Below are 20,308 nucleotides of genomic sequence, written 5' to 3'. Positions count from 1 at the left end.
CCAGTTTAAGAACCCATTGTGGCCCTCGAGTCAAAAAGTTTGCCCACCCCTGAACTAGATGTTTGACAGGCAAATAATCACATGGAGGAGTCTGATTATACTGGTAAGGTGAAGAAAAAATTTACAACAGAATAGTTTGGCAGACATTCAAATTAAAGTTTTGAAGCTTCGTGATGCAATGAAACTATAAAATGTGGGGTTAAAAGTTCAAAAAAGAATTTAGTGACCACAAACGATTTTCTTCTATCTTGTGTTAAGATGCGATCAAGAGTATAGTTGCTAATGGTAACAATATGGAAGTCCAAAAAGCCAAATACTTTTTAAACAGCAAACAAATAGTTAAATTTCTAATGCCTCCACTCACTGTAGGATATTTATAAAGAAAAGAAAGAGAAGATAGCACAGTAGACATTCCCGGATCATTTTCTTACACATTTGTCAGGGAGATCTAGGTCTAAAATTGTTTCTTGCTAGCTGGTAAAGAATATATAATTTTTATAGAGTAGATAGTTGTTATATTAAATAGTCTATGTCAGTGGTCGGCAAACTCATTAGTCAACAGAGCCAAATATCAACAGTACAACGATTGAAATTTCTTTTGAGAGCCAAATTTTTTTAAACTTAAACTGTGTAGGTAGGTACATTGTTATTAACTTAATTAGGGTACTCCTGAGGCTTAGGAAGAGCCACACTCAAGGACGGGTCTATGTAATTTATGTTTTGATTTACATGTATTTCTAAAGCACTATTTTTCATAGTATAAAGAGAAATTAGTTAAAATGCCCTATGCCGAAACCGGTTTGGCTCAGTGGATGGAGCGTCGGCCTGCGGACTGAAGGGTCCCGGGTTTGATTCCGGTCGGGGGCGTGTGCCTGGGTTGCGGGCATATTCCCAGTGGGAGATGTGCGGGAGGCGGCTGATCGGTGTTTCTCTCTCGTCGATGTTTCTGGCTCTCTATCTCTCTCCCTTCCTCTCTGTAAAAAATCAATAAAATATATTAAAAAAAAATAATAAATAAAATAAAATAAAATGCCCTATAAATAGTGCTGGGGTACTTTGAATAAATATTTGGCCAGCATACTCTTAAAAAAACACACACACACACCCCTTTTCTTTTTTTGATGACCCTTCTTCAGATGCTTATGAGAATATGGAGAGTACCTATAATTGGGAGGCTAGATTATTTTCCTTATCTTGTTAAACTCACTGGGTTCTCTGTTGACTAGAGTTTTTCATTTGTATTGTTTCTAATTGCTGTTCATGCCTTCCGTGGCTATTAAATAGCTATAATGCTCAAATTAGTATTTAGCTCATTTGATAATACCTTCCTTCAGCTTTGTGTTGTAACAGAAAAAGCCTTTGACTGAGTCAGGGAGCTGCAAGTGTTTGCTGCTAAGTGGTCCTTGGTGGTGATTAGATGGTACAGTTTAGTCCAACTTCAAATATTCTGATTATGATCAAGTTCACCATAACGGCTGCTGCCTGCCACCCTTTTTATATATATACTAGAGGCCCGGTGCACAAAAATTTGTGCACTGGGGGCTGGGGGGGACAGGGGGGTCCCTCAGCCCGGCCTGTGCCCTCTCGCAGTCTGGGACCCCTCGGGAGATAACGACCTGCTGGCTTAAGGCTTAGGACTGCTCCTCCCAGGTGGCAGAGGGCAGGCCCAATCCCTATGTGCAGCCCCTGGTTGGGCTCAGAGCAGGGCCAGTTGGGGAGTTGGGACGCCGCCCCCTGTCATGCACAGAGCAGGGCGGATTGGGAGGTTGCGATGCCACCCTCAGTCATGCTCAGGGTAGGGCCGATTGGGGGGTTGGGGCACCGCCCCCTGTCACACTCAAGGCAGGGTCGATAGGGAGGTTGTGGCGCCACCCCCTGTAACGCACAGAGCAGGGCCCATCAGGGGAGTTGGGGCTCCGTACCCTGTCACACACAGAGCAGGGTCGATCAGGGGGTTGGGGAGCTCCCCCCTGTCACGCACAGAGCAGGGCCCATCAGGGGGTTGGGGAGCTCCCCCCTGTCACGCACAGAGTAGGGGCAATAGGGGAGTTGGGGCACCGCCCCCTGTCACACACAGAGCAGGGTGGATCAGGGGGTTGGGGCGCTGCCCTCTATCACCCACAGAGCAGGGCCGATCAGGGGGTTGGGGCGCCGCCACTGTCACACTCAAGGCAGGGCCGATGGGGAGGTTATGGCTCTACCCCGTCACACAGAGCAGGGCCTGTGGGGGGGTGGGGGGGTGGGGCGCTGCACCCTGTCACACACAGAGCCGCAGGACGATCAGGGGGTTGGGGAGCTCCCCCGTATCAGGCACAGAGCAGGGCTGATCAGGAGGTTGGGGCGCCTTCCCCTGTCACGAACAGAGCAGGGCCGATAGGGAGGTTGTGGCCCCGCCCCATGTCACACACAGAGCCGCAGGGCGATCAGGGGGTTTGGGCGCTGCCCCCTGTCATGCTGATCCCGGTGCCGGGAGGCATATTACCCTTTTACTATATAGGATAGAGGCCTGGTGCACGTGTGGGGGCCGGCTGGTTTGCCCTGAAGGGTGTCCTGGATCAGGGTGGGGGTCCCCACTGGGATGCCTGGGTGAGGGGCTGAGGGCTGTTTGCAGCTGGTCACACACCCTTCAGGTTGGGGGTCCCCACTGGGGTGCCTGGCCAGCCTGGGTGAGGGGATGATGGCTGTTTGCAGCTGGTCACACACCCTTCAGGGTGGGGGTCCCCACTGGGGTGCCTGGCCAGCCTGGGTGAGGGGATGATGGCTGTTTGCAGCTGGTCACACACCCTTCAGGGTGGGGGTCCCCACTGGGGTGCCTGGCCAGTCTGGGTGAGGGGCTGAGGGCTGTTTTCAGGCTGGCGGGTGACGGAAGCTCCCAACTGCTCCTTTTTTTCTTTTTTTTTTTTTATTCTGGGCCAGCTTTAGCTCTGAGGCTCCAGCTCTTAGGCCTCCGCTCCTGAAAGCAGGTATCTGGTTTGTTTCAGTTCTATAATCAAAACTCTCAGAGCTGTATCAACTCCAGCCCTGAGATCCCGGCTAGCTGAAAGCAGGTTTCTGGGGTTTTGTTTAGCTTCTATATTTGTTACAATGTTTCTTAAACTGCAGGCTCAGAGGCCAGCAAGGCAGGCGGGGAACGTTGGAGTCCTCTGTCACTGAAGCAAGCAAGCCTCATGTTAGTTTCAAGCTGCCTGGCTGCCGGCCGCCATCTTGGCTGGCAGTTTATTTGCATATCTCGCTGATTAGCCAATGGGAAGGGTAGCCGCCGTACGCTAAATACCATGTTTCTCTTTTATTAGATAGGATATATACTAGTGGCCTGGTGCACAAAATTCGTGCACGTGGGGGAGGGGGGTGGGTATTCCTCAGCCCGGCCTGCGCCCTCTCACAGTCCAGGAGCCATGGGGAGCGAGCCTAAGCTGTCAGTTGGATATCCTTAGTGCTCCTGCAGAGGCAGGAGAGGCTTCTGGCTGAGTGCCGCTCCCCCTGTGGGAGCACACTGACCACCAGGGGGCAGCTCCTGCGTTGAGTGTCTGCCCCCGGGTGGTCAGTACATGTCATACCAGTTGGTTGTTCTGCCGTTTGGCTGATTTGCTTATTAGCCTTTTATTATATAGGATATATATATTTCACAAGTATATGTAGTATGTCTTCCTGAAGTAATACTTGGGAATTATTGTGCTAATTATTTTATTTCAGTGATTTAGTATGTTTATTCTGCATTGTAAATTTCAGTGTGATATTTTAACAAGGAGTTTGACTTGCTTCCCTAGCCATATCCTGCAAATGAGAATTCCAAACTTGCTTCTGAAAAGGCAGATGACTATGAACATGCAGCACAGTACATAAAGAATAGTCAAGTAAGGTTACCTTTGGTAAGTTTTCAAATTTTAACATATTTTCTGAAAAAATGAAAATAACTACATATGGAAACTTAGGAAATTATTTCATTGGTATACACAGTGGTTCTCAACCTTCCTAATGCCACGACCCTTTAATACAGTTCCTCATGTTGTGGTTACCCCCAACCATAAAATTATTTTCGTTGCTACTTCATAACTGTAATTTTGCTACTGTTATGAATCGTAATGTAAATATCTGATATGCAGGATGTATTTTCATTGTTATAAATTGAACATAATTAAAGCATAGTGATTAATCACAAAAACAATATGTAATTATATATGTGTTTTCCGATGGTCTTAGGCGACTCCTGTGAAAGGGTCATTCGACCCCCAAAGGGTCACGGCCCACAGGTTGAGAACCACTGGGTATACAGAATGTGGGTTTACTGAGTTATAAATCAGATTCACATTAATCTGTTTCCCCTACGTTTTCATGACTTTTTTAACCATAGACTGTGGAATAAAACATACTTCAGTGAATTGAGAATGGAGTGCTATATATGAAGCAGTAAAGATGGGGAAAATGTTAAGAGGCTTAGTTTGAGTTTTCTTGCTATATCATTATATCTTAACCTAGGTTCTACTATTCCATGGTGTTCCATAGATAAAATTCAGGGCTCATGAACAGATGGTGAAAAATTACATTTTCATTTTCACTGACTTCTACATGAAGTTTACATTTTCTCTTATTATGAACATGACAGTAACACAGTTGTATTATCTGTAACTTTGTCATTAATAGAAATTATATATATTTTCATAGCACATTTCTGCTGGCATCTTAGAATATTGTTTACATTAATCAATTCTTCAAAATTACATTAATTGCTAGAATTGCTACTATATCACGTTAGCCATTACATTACTATATCAAAATGTTTTTTAATATTTTGATAACTATTTTAAATATAATTTAGTTCCTTTGCATGATATGTACTTCATTTGGTGATTTCTCTGTAAAAACATAAAAATTTTATTTCTTTTTCTAGGGCTATTTGATGTTTTGAGATAGGCATTTTGGTTTTTTTTATTTTCCAAGTTAAATGTACAAGCTAGATGCTTTTTTAGTTACACACAAATACCCTCTTTACACAAATTCACCCTTCAGTTGAGAAGTAGTGGTTTAGAGAATTTGGCAGGAGGGCAGAAGTATTGAGAGGGTGGTGTTAAAGGTTATAATTTATTTTATGTCAGGTCACAGTAATATTTATAGTAATTTGTATATTTATAGCAAAGATGGTGTTTGGACACCTCTGCCCATGATTGAAAAATAAGTGCATATATATAGAATTGACCCTTGAACAACATGGGGGTCAGCGGTACTGACCCCTTGCACAGTTGAAAATCCATGTATAACTTTTCATATCCCCCCCCCAATTTAACTAATAGCCTTACTGATAACATAAATAGCTAATTAACACATATTTTATATGTTAAATGTATTATATAAAGTAAGCTAGAGAAAAGGAAATGTTTTATTGAAAAAAATTTACATATACATGGACCCATTCAGTTCAAACCTGTGTTGTTCAAAGATCAACTGTACTTCCATATTCAATCTGAAATATTCTTTTCTTTCTTTCTTTTTTTTTTGTAATTTTAGGGTACCTTAAGTAAATCAGAATGGGAAGCTACAAGTGAGTATATCATCAGTGTAGATTTACTGACATTTTCAAAGATTGTTTTAAAGTGATCATTAAAATCTGAAATTGAGGATTTTTCTGACACATTAGGTTGTATATGTACTTAATTATACAAAATCCCTATTTATGTCCAATTCCCTGTTTGCACAGCTGTTTAGTGCCAAGAGAAAATATATGCAGAATATTGTTTAATATAAACTTTTATGAGCATTCCTAAACATTTTCATTGCCTGCTCATTAACTACATAGCCCTTTGTATTTGATGGCTTTACCTCAGCTTTCTATCGGAAATTATGGCTTATAGAACACTTCCATGTACTTTATTTGATTTTGGCCACTCTGATGTTGACAGCGAAGGCATAATAGATACTAGAACATTTAGTGAAGGAGCACTGAGTAAATATTTTAGAGGGTGGGAACAGGCCTGATATGGAGACACTGTAAGGTGAGGTACCTGTCTTTGGAAGAGAAGTCAGAGACCTGACAAATCTGTGAAGTCTTGAGGTTCTTCAGCAAATTGATGTTGAGGAAGTCAGCTCCCTTACTGGTAGGATAATGGTAATACCCTTATGTGGTTGCCCTGAGGACTTAAAAGGTAGTTTTCACTGTTCATTTAAGCACTTGGTAATTATGTTGAAGGCATAAATACTACTCAAAGATAATCCATTTGATAAACATTGAGTGTTGACTTACGTAAAGTTCTATGAAAGGGCTTTAGGGAAGGAATAAAAAGGTAAATAAGTTATCATCTCTGCCTTCCAGGAGTGTACTAGCTAATGGAAGAAACAGACAAAATAAATGCACTAGCTGGGCAAATAATTTTAAGTGCTAAAGTTACTATAATGGGAAAAGTAGGTGAAAGAAAGTTTAATGAAAACTCCTGAAACCTGAGAAAAAAATAATACTTGATATTAGCAAGTGTTTAACATGTGCCCAGGCACTATTTTTAGCTTTTCATATGTTGTAACTCAGTTAATCCTCACAACTTTAAAGTAGACTATTGTTTATTATATCTACTTTTCACAGGTGAGAAAGCAGTTAAATAACTTAGCTAAGGTCACAGTGTTCCATACTCAAAACCATGGCCTCATAGAAGCCCACAGAAAAGACATTTTCTTAGGACTTGCTAAATTGGATAGAGAAGAAAAGGAAAGAAGACAAATAGGGCCGGCATGTTGAGCTTGTCTCAGAATATTGGTGCCCTTAGTTGAAAAGGGATTGAAGCTGTGCTAGAGATAGAGACATAATCTTCTTTGACACCTGAGATGTGTGCATAAACCCGCACATTTCATTTCCCCAAACTGGAGATGACACAGCTATCTTAGATACGCTACCAGTCCCAGAGCACAGTGTGAGGGCAGACAACTTGGTCGGAGGCTTTGATGGTGTGATGGCTGTAGCTTATAGCTGTATGTTTATATTCATTGCAGACTTTAATGATAGCATATAAATGAATTAGATAGCCCCAGACAGTTGACAAGATGGGTTAGAAATGTGAAAAGCAATACGAAAGGAGCAATGGCCAAATTGCAGTCAGGTTATAGCTCTCGGGATCACTCAACTCTTTGATAAGGCACACTATTGTAAACTGGAAGGCTTTGTGGGCTGGAAAGTATCTTGCCTAGTCTCACAGTCTAATAAATGTAAGAAGTTATATTTTGAACTCCTACTGGTCTAATCATTAAACATTTATTACTCCAGCCTGCTGCTTCTACACAGATACTTGAAATGTGAAAGGAAAGTAGAGAATTGTTGCTGGGTTGCTTTTAGAAGTGGTTCAAGATTTGTTTCTTGAAATCCCAATTGAAATGCCTACCCAAAAAAGCATTTTATATGAGTGAGATTTTCAGAATGTTTGAGTTAGAAAGGAAAGTTACAATTGCTTCTCTGAAATCAGACACTGTATCTTAGTGGTTTTAAATGACTCTTGAGGTGGAAAGGACAGGACTGTAGGGGGAGGGCGGTTGCAGTAGGTATATAGGTATTTGGGAGTGGGTTGGGCAGGATTGCACTGCAACCTTGGAGTGCTGGGCAAGGTTAAGTAATGCTGGTCTGTTCTAAATCTTAGATGAATATTTAGATTACTTTGCTTCCTTATCCTCTAGAACAGTGGTTCTCAACCTTCTGGCCCTTTAAATACAGTTCCTCATGTTGTGACCCAACCATAAAATTATTTCCGTTGCTACTTCATAACTGTAATGTGGCTACTGTTATGAATCGTAATGTAAATATCTGATATGCAGGATGGTCTTAGGCGACCCCTGTGAAAAGGTCCTTTGACCGCCAAAGAGGTCGCAACGCACAGGTTGAGAACTGCTGCTCTAGAAGAATCTACAGTGTTGATGATTATCCTGCCTGTTTTCTTTCCACCTGTCATTACGCAAAATCAAATCAAATCAAATTGGGAACTAGCAGATACGGAGCAGATATAGCATGGCTAAAGTCAAAGTAGTGTTTTGGAAAGACTGGTATCCATACAGGCTGGGTTGGAAGGGCAAAAAGCTGAAGGATCGGGAGAATGTTACATGGCTGCCATCCTTCATATGTTCCTTGTTCAAAAGTCAACTAAAGGAGTGAAGACTCCTAAGTTATGTGGCCTGTCATCACTAGTTGAATGAAGTCCTAACACACACCCTGAACATCCTTGTGATGTTTTGATGATTTGTCATCTTTTCAGATACTTTCTTACCATAAAACCTATTGGTATCGTATTAAGAAGATATAGGTGTGAACCTTAGGTGGGGTTCAGAATGAAGAACCTTAGATGCATTTAGATGTCTTTGAGTGAATACACATTAAAGTAAGAAATTTTATTTAAGAGAGAGTGCCCTTGGGGCTGGATTCATGGAGGACTATCATTATTGGGGCCAGATTAATATCTTTAAGCATCGATTATCATGTAACCTTTAGCTCACTTTCCTTACCAGGCCCTGCATCATAGCAATTTAGTTATTGGAATTTTAACATGCATGTTATATATCCCTTATAATTCTTCTTAGTTTTTTTCTGAATAAATTTCATTATATATATATATATATATATATATATATATATACTGCTCTGGATAAAAAAAAAATTAGTCCTAAGATTTTTTTAGTTTTAATTTTCTTTGCTTTTATATTCTTCAATTTTCTTAAACTGTGTTTAGAGATTTTTAAAGCTTTTGAATTGGTCTTCTCAGGAGCTGTGATGTCGTCACTGAATATACTGACATTTGTTTTCAAATAAACATCACATATAATCCCTTATCTGCTTTTTAAATGATTCATTAAAAGCTGCTTGAAGGCCTAAGAATTTTCACCAAATTATAAATAGGATTGAGATTGTTTTGTTTTCCCTGAGGATTTGATGAACCAAACTGTAACTTTACTTATTTTCTTTTTAGGTATTTACTTGGTTTTTGCATTTGAGAAGCAGCAGTGAGCACCAGAACCAGCTATATTTCATCTTATACAGATCTGAATGATCCACCTTAGATAAATTTGTCAACTTTCTGTTTAATTATTTTAAATGTACAGGATGGTGCCGGAAACTCCAGTGTATACATTCAATATTTGCTGTCTGTGACAGATGAACTTTTGTGTGTGTATATAAGAATAAGTTGGGACCTTTGTCTTTAAAATCTATTTTTAATGTTCTAAGAATTCCATTTGCCTCTACTCTCTTAGCTCATAAAAATTACAGTATGACTTGTTGAAGCTGCTGAATTCTTTCCACAGTGCTCTGATTTGTTTTGTCCATTTACAGTATTAAATTTATTGCAGTTGTAGAATTGATGAGGGAGTGTAATAGTTTGCAAGTGGGTTCTCTCATTTCTATAGTTTTATAGTGTTTTTCAAGATTAAATGGATTGCATATCTGTACAATTGAATGTAAGAAGTATTCAGTAGGTATCGCTAAAGTAATAAACTAAATTTTAAATGGTCATAATAGTTATTAACCTAGAATTTTAGCCAGTTACTACATTTCGTTACAAATAGTAACTATTTTATTTGCTAATATGACACATTTCTGGAACTGGATAGAACATTTTGGATGCCAGCACAGAACTGCTTTAGATCTGGAGGGCTTTCTCTGAAGAAATTCCTGCCAATTAATGTTTCTAGGTATCAAGAATATAATTAGATTTACCTTTCTTCATTGAACAAAAATGCCATCTTTTTTTCTCAAGATATAATAAAAACTCTCCCATGTAAACCTATTGCACATTATCCTCAGATTTAAATATGGAACTGCAATTGTAGGATGTGACTGTAAAAAAAAGCTGACCAACTTCAGATTCATTCTCCCATGTTAGATCTAGGTTATCACGTTACATGCTATAGATCCGTTACTCCTTTCAGCCCACAAAGAAGCAGCAGTATCTACTCCTCAGTTACAATGTACTTTGCATGGTAGCATCCAGCATCTCATCACCATTCAGAATTTGCATTTGCTATTTCAAAACCATTACAATCATCATGGCTTCTTGCTTGACTGCTCATCCAAAATTGACAGCTAGGTGAACTGTTGTCCTAAATAGTGTCACATCACAATTTAGAAAACTTGGCAATTTTTAGATGTAGTAAAAACTTGAACAAAGCAGAGCAATTACTGCATATTCTTTCAAAAATAATTTCTTTAAAGCACGTTTAGAAGACATTATTTATCTAATAATCCTGAGTACTTGTTTTAAAAGTATATTTCTCAATTTGTTTATATATGTTATTGTTTATGGTGTTGGAATAGCAAATCTTTTAGCAAGAAACATGAATTACCTAATTTCTGTTTCTTCAGTAATCTGTCAATCACCAAACTGTTAACAGTTTACAAAAAGTAAGTCTTTTTCTCTTGGTGGTGATTGCCATGAGTCATTTGGGGAAATAAATAATAGTACTTCCAATTATAGTGGCTGCTGTTAGCTAGCTAGCTCAGATTTTTGTAATGGTGCGGAGGAGAGGGAGGTGGTGAGCTCTTAGTATTGCATATCCAGGTTTATTTTAGTTCTGGAGGAAGTACCAGAGAGTATTGTGAAAGTTCAGTAGAAACGAAAGCTTTATTATTTCCTATCATTGTTCATTTAATGGTCTTAGTTGAGTCTAAGCAAATAATAAACCGCTTTTAGCCTCCTCCTGCTCTTTCCACTCCATGGATAATTTGGGAGAATGGAAGAATCGCCTAAGGATGGCGTAACTGTTGTAATAGAAAGTAGAGAGAAAAGCAAGGTCCAGGGCCGTGGGTAGAAAGAAGCAGAAGAGATCCGGAATGGATGGCACAGGGCTCAGGTCTGAGTGAGCTGCTGTGTGTGCAGGAGAGGCGCCGTCACCCCTGAGGATGTGGAGTTGTGGAAGTTGCCCTTTCCCTTGAGCTTAGTTGGCCTCATTACCTTCTCTGCACTTGTATTAGGAAAAGGTGGCCCCTGCCCACCATCACCAAGGCAAAAGCTGGTAGGACCACCCCTCCCCACCACATACACCTGCAGTCTAAATATTTGGTGATTTTCCATTAAAGATAGGGCTTTTCATTGTCAGATCAGTGATGTAAGTGGTTCATGGGAATGACCGCAGGGCACTCCCAGACCTGCCATTCAGTTTGTCCTCTGAAGATGAAAGTAGAAATTAGGGGAAAGCAGCCATTTGTGGAAAGAACACAACCTGAGATTGGAAGGACTGCTCTAGGAACATGGAGTATGATATAACCAAGAATACTCAAATTGAATTCTTTGGGCCTAGAGTATAATATGCTTAAGGAAAGGCATTACTAGCCATAGTGTTGAGGGAGAGAAATGGCAATTCCAGCTGCATTCAAAGGGGCGGTGTCCTAACCTACAGACAGCAAGAAGCCTGGAGGTAGTAACTGCTCTTTCTGTGTCTACCAAGCCTCTGGTTCTGGTGTAACTCCCAAAGAAATTTGCCTGAAGGGAGAGAAGGCATTGATTTAGAGACTTTGACCTCTGTTAACAAATCCTTACAATTATCAGTACGGTTTCCTGGCTTATCCCCTCCCTAACTTGGAAATTGAGGAAATAGGATTGCGGTCTACATTTGTGTTAATAGCATAGATAGGGCATCAGAAAAGATGTTTACACTGCGAGACAGGCTTTGAGGCGAGGTGCAATGTTGATCATCATTGGAGAGGCAGAAAAAGCGTCAGCTATCAGCTGTTCAGATTTCCAATCCCATTAGCTCTTTTGGGAATTTATTCTTCAGCCTTCATAAGCATATTGCCATTATGTTATTTTGATATGTCTTCAAGTATTCTAATGAAGATTGGGCTTGCGTAGGTGTGAGAAAATGCCAGTGTGAATATTCTCGTGGATATTCAGTAGGACATTATTTTTCACTGCTGATAAAATGACTTTTTGTTGTCTACCTCAGGCATTGATGTATCATGAACCAGTCACTGCCACCCTCTCTGGGTTTTTTAAATAGAAGCCAGATCCAGGGACCAGGGCTGTATAAATAAAGTACAAAAACGCTTGTGGCATTTACTGGCCCTTTGGTCAGCTAGGAAGCATAGGTATATGATGTCATCACCTCCCTAATTGCTAGTATATAAAATACTACACATCTCATACGAAGTTTCTTCATTTTCCACCCTCTGACAGCAACATTCCTGGTTCCTTGAAGATAACAGATGCAGTGGGTGCTACACTTATTTAATGGTAGGCTTTTTACAGATACATATGTAGCTGGCGATGGCCAGGCCACCTCCTCCACCTTGTGTCCTCGGTTCCTCCTCTGCTCCATTTAGCCATGAAGCATGTGTGCCTGCTCCTCACTGCAGTACCGAGCATGTGTGGGACGCCCAGGTTTGCCTGGAGAGACTTAGGGTCAGTCCCAAAGCCCTCTGCTCCCTGAACTCCTGGGCCCTGCTTCCTTGGGGACAGCAAACCTTGGACAAAGTCAGCTAACATTAAGCACCTGTCTTATGTCAGTCACTTTTCTAACTTTTATATGGAGCTCATTTAGCCCTTATAAAAACTGCGGTAAGGATAGGGCTAAGTTTATTTTGATGAGGAAACAGGCACAGAGGGGATACAAACTTGCCCAAGGCAGAGCCAAGATTGGAACATCCCACAAAACCCAGTCAGGCCTGCATTTCAATTGCATGTTATATTCCTCCAGGGGTGTTAAAAAGGCTCAGATGACTCCTTGCCCATCCATCCTGCAACTTGAAGTGTTAACTATTGGGACACTCCATCCTTTTGTTCAAAACTTATTTAAGTGTTCTCTGAGAGGAACATTTACTACCAAGTAAGGCTTTGGGGCAGAGAGCAGGGGGATCATTTAGGCACTAGGGGACGAGGGGAGAAAGGGAATGATCAGCAGGCAGGAAGGCAGTCTTCATTTCACATTTGGTAGACCTCCTTCAGCAGTCGGACCCATTGCAGGTCTAGGTTAGTCCGTATGCTAGTCAGGGAGGGGTGCTTCTCTCTTCCCCTCACCATTGAGAACTGGCAGGAGTTGAGAGTGTAGCCAAGGGGAGAGGCCAAGAGAAGGAATCATTTCATTCAGCTTCGTTTTAGCTTCTTATTGAAGTGTAACTGATTTTTCACAAATGAAACACATGAACACTCTGTAGCCAGATCAACAATATTACCAGTCCCCTGGAAGCCCCTCCTGCTCCTCTCCAGTTACTACCTCCCCACTGGAACCACTATCTTAATTTCTAAGAGCACAGATTAGTTTTGTCTGGTTTGGGAAATTACACAAATAGAATCAAATAGTATGTATTTTGTATTTGGCCCATTAACATCGTGAGACTTTTATTGCATGTATTTGTTCATGGTTCATTCTCATGGCTGTATAGTATTCCACTGCATGAATAAACCACATATTATTTATCTGATGGATGTTTGGTTCGTTCCCAGTTTGCGAACAATTATTAGTGGTATTGCTTCAAATATTCTTGTACATGAATTTTGGTACACATGTCTGCCTAGGGGTGAAATTTCAGGGTCACAGGACATACAATATGTTCAGCTTTGCTGGATCCTTCCAGCCAGTTCTCCCAAGTTCCAATTGTCCTGTATTTCTGCCTATACTTAACGGTGTCTTTTCCTTTTTTTCCTAGCAGGCATGTAGCAGTATTTCAGTGTGGCTTTAGTTTTATTACACTGATTATTAACAAGATTGAGTACTTTTCATATATGCTTATTGGTCTTTAAGTGTCCTCTTGTGAAATACCTGTTCAACTGCTTCCCCAATTTTCTATTGGATAGACTGTCTTTATTCTATTAACTTGGTGGTTTTGAAAAATATATTTATTCTGGATACAAGTTCTTTGTTGAATGTATTGTGTTGTGAGGATGTATTTGATGAAAAGAAACGCTTAATTTTAATATAGTACAATTTACCAGTGTTCTTCATAGTAGGCATATTTTGCTCAGGAAATGTTTGTCTACTCCAAGCTTATGATTATGAAAACTACCAAATCCATACATACCTGAGGGTGTCCTGTCTGCTTGTGAGGTTTAGGGAAAGAACACTGCATTAAGAACTTTAACAGTGGTTTTTCACCACAGATTATTGCAGTGTCTTTGATTGCCCTGGCTAACCTGGAATGCTGAAAGATGTTTTCTATAATATGTACCATTGTGCTATTAATGCTACTGACGGTCTCCATTAGCAATTGTCTGATGCTTCTACCTTCCTTATGTTTGGTCTTTCCTTGAAGTTGACAGTGATCCCCACACTTAGAATGAGTAAGTCATTAGCAGCAGACAAAACCCAGCTCCCTGGGTTTATTAATTGGAAATTCCTTCAAATTTTCAAGCTACTAGTTCCAGATTTCCTCCCTCCTGACTGATTCTGGCTGAGAACTAAAACTCCGTACCCAGACTCTGTGTTACTTCACAGCTAGTGCCTTCCCCAGCGTCTGGGGAGCCCTGTGAGCTGAAGGGAAAATGCCATTCTGTGGCAACAGGAAGCGGGGATGAGTGGCAAATTCTGAGAGACTGAAGATACAATTGGACAATGGCCAGACCATAGATGATAATAGAACTCTGACCCACAACCTCTGCAGTCATTGACTACCAACTTCTCTATGTTTGCCCCATCTGTACCTCTGGACCAACCAGAGCAAGCCAAATATGCTCCCCCATCCAATCACAGGAAATTGCTTCTAGGTAACTCACCTTCAGTCTCCCAGTGCCACCACTGCATATGTGGATCCTTCCTTTCTCACTCTAAAATGTCCCCACTCCCCTGCCTGCCTTTGAGTATCTGCCAGATGCCTGTGAGGGCAACTGACTCCTTGCTCTAGTAAGCGCTGAGTAAAGAGCCTCTCATTTGGGTGGCTTTCATGCGTTTCCACCACTCCCAGAAACTCATGTGAACTTTACTTAGAGGGAGTTATTGACTTGCCACATACTTGAGATGGCATTTGAATTATATTTGTGCAAACATTTAAAAAAGGGTGGACTTGTGGTTTCAGCTCCAACATGTAAAGAACGTGAGCCCTTCTGCTTTTCTAAGTACCCGTGTGATTACATTGATTCCACCGGATAACCGAGGATAATTTTTCCCATCTCCATATCCTTAATCACTCACATCTGCCAAGCCTCTTTTGCCATATACAGTCACATATTCAGAGGTTCTGGGGATGAGGATGTGGGCATCTTTGGGGGGTGATGACTAGACCCAATGCTGGTTAATCACATCTACGGAAGTCTATTTAGAGGTTTCTGGGAAAGATTTTACGAGAAGAAACTCCTCTTTTCCCCGTCTTTGGACACAGTTTTGGGGAAAGGTGATATTGTAGCCATCTTACAACCATGAGGAAACAAGCCTAAGGACAAAAACAAAAGACAAAAATGTTTGGGTACGTAAAGATATTGTTGAGCTGCTTGGTTAGCCTAGATTGGAACCATCTACCTCCAGGCATCTTGCCTTATAGATGTACTTAGGGATGGGGGCTAGATCAACATTTTATAAATATAAGAATAGACACTATTAAATAGCCTCATATATAAGTATTTACAGGGAGGCAAGACATAGCCCTCTTTAAATAAAGGAAAGGGCCATGGAGGAAGGGCCACAGGTAGCCAGTGGGGCCTGGGGAAGGAGTGACTCCTGCAATACCATCACATCTGGCAAGGGCCTGAGGACAGGAAACCATCTCCTCTTGCACATGGAATATGCAGAGGGCCCAGTTTGTATCCATCCTGTCTTAAGGAGGACTTGGTGACCTGCCAAGCTTGTGGGTTGCTATTTCTTTTCCATTGCCCAAAGATAACGGCGTCCGGGTATTGAGGATCACAGGCTCAGGGTCTGTGAGAGCCTCTGTTTTCAGGAAAGCCCAGTAGGTAGCCAGTGATTTGTTTTATAGCATGGTGTATAGCATGAGGTCAGAAGGAGCAGTTTCTTGCATTAAATGCCTTGAGCAACATATGGCCATAATAAGTGGACCCGAGGCTCCAGGAGGCCTGAGAGGAGACTGCCAAAGCCTCAAGAGTGAAGCCATTTTGAGGACACTAACAGGAGTGCCTGTTGTTTTCAATTGGGAAGTAAAATTTGTAAATGAAAAGGTTGCCACCAGAACCCAAAAAGACTAATAGATGTTGGATGGGTCCCTAAGTGTGTCAAGCAAATCTCCTTGGGGGAGGAAGTCCTCAATGCAATGTTCTACCTGTGTCCCTGGGGAAAGTGGATGCAGTGAAGGTCTTCCCTGCAAAGACTGTGCGTGAGGGCAGAGCTCTTAGGGTGCCCTATAGAGAGCGTGGAAAAGGAATATTGGGTCCTTTCAGGCGTGAAGGCGAACTGCAGCTGTGAGGCTGTAGAAACGATCACTGAATACAACATATTAGCCAAATCTGTAAGAGAAGATATTTACAGGTTGTTGATTGGATAGAATCAGTAATTTTAGTAATATTGACTATTGGATAGGGGGCATTAAGGGAAGGGAGCCACAACATTATGCTTGCAGTCATCCACCAAGAAGCACCATTTTTTTTTTTTTTTCCAGGTTTAAGAACAGGCAAACTTGGGCTGCCAAATGGACAGGGAGTCAGGAAAATCACCCCTTTATTAATGAGGTTTTATATACTGTACTAAATTTTAATGCTTGAAGGCCTTGTTTTCTCAAATAACTACTTTATGTTGGGTCATATTAACTATTTTAATTGAGCATCCATGGGATCCCATCATATGAAGTCAACTTGTAGGTATCAAAGACTGACTTTAATTTCAACTTGTTATTCATTAGATTAGAGCACCTATGCCCGCTATGAGATATTTTAGGGCAATCAGTACCATGAATATGGGAAATTTACGCAAGGCTATACCTATTTTTCTCTATATTTAGCCTCTTTCCTAAGATTACAGGGAATACAACGTTTAAATTGTGTCTCTCTCACACCAATGCTCTCTCTCTCTGTCCACTTATTATGGCCATATGTTGCTCAAGGCATTTAATGCAAGAAACTGCTCCTTCTGACCTCATGCTATACACCATGCTATAAAACAAATGACTGGCTACCTAGCCAGTTTGGCCCAGTGGATAGAGTGTTAGCCTATGGACTGAAGGCTCCCCGATTTGATTCCAGTCAATTTGATTCCAATCAGTTGCATGCTCAATCCCTGGCCCTGGTTGGGATGCATGTAGGAGGCAACCAATTGATGTGTCTCTCTCACACCAATGCTCTCTCTCTCTGTCTCTCCCCCTCCCTTCCATTCTCTCTAAAACTCAACAGAAAAATATCCTTGGATGAGGATTAACAAAATAATAATAATAATAATAATAATAATTTAATTTACTTAGTGGAATTTGCAGGTATAACTATAATTTGAGCCCCGGTATGTATTAAATCCATAAAATTTAATCAACTGTTGCATTTTAGCAAATGCTGAAGTTAATTTAGAATCTAAGTTGTAGAGGCACAAAAGCGAATCAGCACTCTTTTAATCTATTTTTTCCTTTTTAAACCTTTATTGTTAAAAGTATTACATATGTGCCCCTTTTTCCCCATTGACTTTTTCTAGCATTCCCCCCACTCCCCTCACCCCAGGCATTCCCCACTCTATTCTCTATGTCCATGGGTTATGTATATATGCATATAAGTTCTTCGGCTAATCTCTTCCCATCCACCTACCCCCACCTTCCCTCTGAGATTGGACAGTCTGTTCCATGCTTCTATGTCTCTGGAGCTATTTCGTTCATCAGCTTATTTTGTTCATTAGATTCCACATATGAGTGAGATCATGTGATACTTATCTTTCTCTGACTGTGTTATTTCACTTAGCAAAATACTCTCCAAGTCTCAAAGGGTAAGATATCCTTTTTTACTGCTGCATAGTATTCCGTGGTGTAAATGTACCACAGCTTTTGTATCCACTCATCTACTAATGGGTACTTGAGCTGTTTCCAGATTTTAGCTATTGTAAATTGCTCTGCTATGAACACAGGGGTGCATACATTCTTTCTGATTGGTGTTTCTGGTTTCTTAGGATATAGTCCTAGAAGTAGGATCACTGGGTCAAATGGAAGATCCATTTTTAATTTTTTGAGGAAACTCCATACTGTTTACCATAGTGGCTACACCAGTCTGCATTCCCACCAGCAGTGCACTACGGTTCTCTTCTCTCCACATCCTCACCAGCACTTGTCCTTTGTTGATTTGTTGATGGTAGCCATTCTGACAGGTGTGAGGTGATTACCTCATTGTCGTTTTATTTTGCATCTCTCTGATGATCAGTGACTTTGAGCATTTTTCATATGTCTCTTGGCCTTCAGTGTATCCATTTTGGAGAAGTGTCTAATCAGGTCTTTTCCCCCATTTTTTAATTGGATTGTGTGTCTTCCTTTTGTTAACTTGTATGAGTTCCTTATATATTTTGGATATTAACCCTTTATCAGATACTAGTGGCGCGGTGTACGAAATTCATGCACGGGGGAGGGGATGTTCCTCAGCCCGGCCTGCACCCTCTCCAATCTGGGACCCCTTGAAGGATGTCCTACTGCCAGTTTACAGGGATCAGACATACCTCTCGCAATCCGGGACTTCTGGCTCCTAACCACTCACTTGCCTGCCTGCCTGCCTGATTGCCTCTAACCACTCTGCCTGCCGGCCTGCTCACCCACAACTGCCCCCTGCCGCCGGCCTGCTTGCCTCCAAATGCCCCCCCCCCCACCAGCCTGATCACCCCCAACTGCCCCCTGATGGCCTGCTCACTCCAAACTGCCCCCCCCCCCGCTGTCCTGATCACCTCCAACTGACCCCCACTGATGGCCTGCTTGCCCCCAACTGGCCCCCCTGCTGGTCGGCTTACCCCCCCAATGGCCCCACCAGCCTGATCACCCACAACTGCCCTCCCCTCTTGGCCTCTAACTGCCTCTACCTTGGCCCTGCCACCATGGCTTTGTCCAGAAGAACATCCGGAAGGTCTCCTGGAAGGTCTCCCAGTCTAATTAGCATATTACCCTTTTATTAGTATAGATAGAGGCCTGGTGCACGAGTGGGGGCCGGCTGGTTTGTCCTTAAGAGTGTCCCAGATCAGGGTGGCAGTTCCCTTGGGGCGTGGCCAGCCTGGGTGAGGGGCTGAGGGCTGTTTCCAAGCTGTCACACCCCCTTCAGGGTGGGGGTCCCCACTGGGGTGCCTGGCCAGCCTTGGTGAGGGGCTGATGGCTGTTTGCAGGCTGGCCAAGCCCCCCAGTGGGGACTCTCACCCCATGAGGGTGTGGCCAGTCTGGGTGAGGGGCTGAGGGCTGTCTTCAGGCTGGCCAAGCCCCCCAGCAGGGACCCTCACCCCATGAGGGTGTGGCCAGCCTGGGTGAGGGGCTGAGGGCTGTTTTCAGGCTGGCCACAGCCCTGGGAAACCCAGGCTCCCAGACCCTCCTTAAGCAGAGGCCACAGTGGCTGGAAGCAGGTATCTGGGATTTATTTATCTTCTATAATTAAAACTTTGTAGCCTTGAGCAGAGGCAGCCAGGGCAGGCAGGAACTTGGCTTCCTCCATCACCAGGGGCAACCCAAGCCTCCTGTTTAGCCATCTTGGTTGGATTGATTTGCATACTTGCTCCTGATTGGCTTGTGGGCGTGGCTTGTGAGCGTAGCAGAGGTATGGTCAATTTGCACGTTTCCCTTTTATTAGATAAAACTAGAGGCCCGGTGCACAAAAATTTGTGCACTCGGGGAGGGGGGGAGGCCCATCCCAGCCTGTGCCCTCTCACAGTCTGGGACCCCTCGGGGGATGACCATCTGCTGGCTGAGGCCTGCTCCCCAGGGGATTGGGCCTAAGTCCACTTGCCAGTGGGGAGCAGACCTAAGCTGCAGTCGGACATCCTTAGTGCTGCTGAGGAGGCAAGAGAGGCTCCCACCACCACCGCTATACTGGCAGCCATCAGCCTGGCTTGTGGCTGAGCAGAGCTCCTCCCATGTGAGAGCGCCCTGACCACCAGAGGGCAGCTCCTGCATTGAGCGTCTGCCCCCTGGTGGTCAGTGTGTGTCATAGTGACCAGTCATTCCCAGTCCTTCTGCTGTTAGGGTCAGTTTACATATTACTCTGTTACTATATAGGATAGAGGCCTGGTGCACGGGTGGGGGCTGGCTGGTTTGCCCTGAAGGGTGTCCCGGATCAGGGTGGGGGTCCTGCTGGGGTGCCTGGCCAGCCTGGATGAGGGGCTGATGGCTGTTTTCAGGCTGCCCGCACCCCCTTCAGGTTGGGGGTCCCCACTGGGATGCCTGGCCAGCCTGGATGAGGGGCTGAGGGCTGTTTTCAGGCAGGCCAAGCCTGCAACTGAAGCTCCCAGTCTCTCCTTTTGTTCTTTTTTTTATTTTTCTGGGATT

The 20,308-nt window shown here is 42.8% G+C and overlaps 1 protein-coding gene across 6 annotated transcripts in view; it reads left to right on the top strand.

Annotated features, from left to right (window-relative positions):
• The window catches only part of RNMT (RNA guanine-7 methyltransferase), a 30,971-nt gene extending 17,599 nt beyond the window's left edge, over window positions 1–13,372 (top strand). For 4 of the 6 annotated variants that reach the window (XM_036321955.1, XM_036321959.1, XM_036321961.1 and 1 more), the window contains 2 exons: window positions 3,768–3,869; window positions 8,928–13,372. In XM_036321955.1, the coding sequence (XP_036177848.1) occupies window positions 3,768–3,869; window positions 8,928–9,008 (183 nt within the window). In that variant the 3' untranslated portion in view covers window positions 9,009–13,372. Of the gene's footprint in view, window positions 1–3,767; window positions 3,870–5,502; window positions 5,537–8,927 lie in introns of all 6 variants that reach the window. The other 2 variants (XM_036321957.1, XM_036321958.1) reach the window with 2 other exon arrangements.
• Window positions 13,373–20,308: the final 6,936 nt, after the last annotated feature.

The sequence above is a fragment of the Myotis myotis genome, unplaced genomic scaffold, assembly GCF_014108235.1.
Source record: "Myotis myotis isolate mMyoMyo1 unplaced genomic scaffold, mMyoMyo1.p scaffold_m19_p_9, whole genome shotgun sequence".
NCBI lineage: Eukaryota > Metazoa > Chordata > Mammalia > Chiroptera > Vespertilionidae > Myotis > Myotis myotis.
Note: the sequence above shows the minus strand (reverse complement) of the source record. Positions and strands in the feature narration are given on the sequence as shown.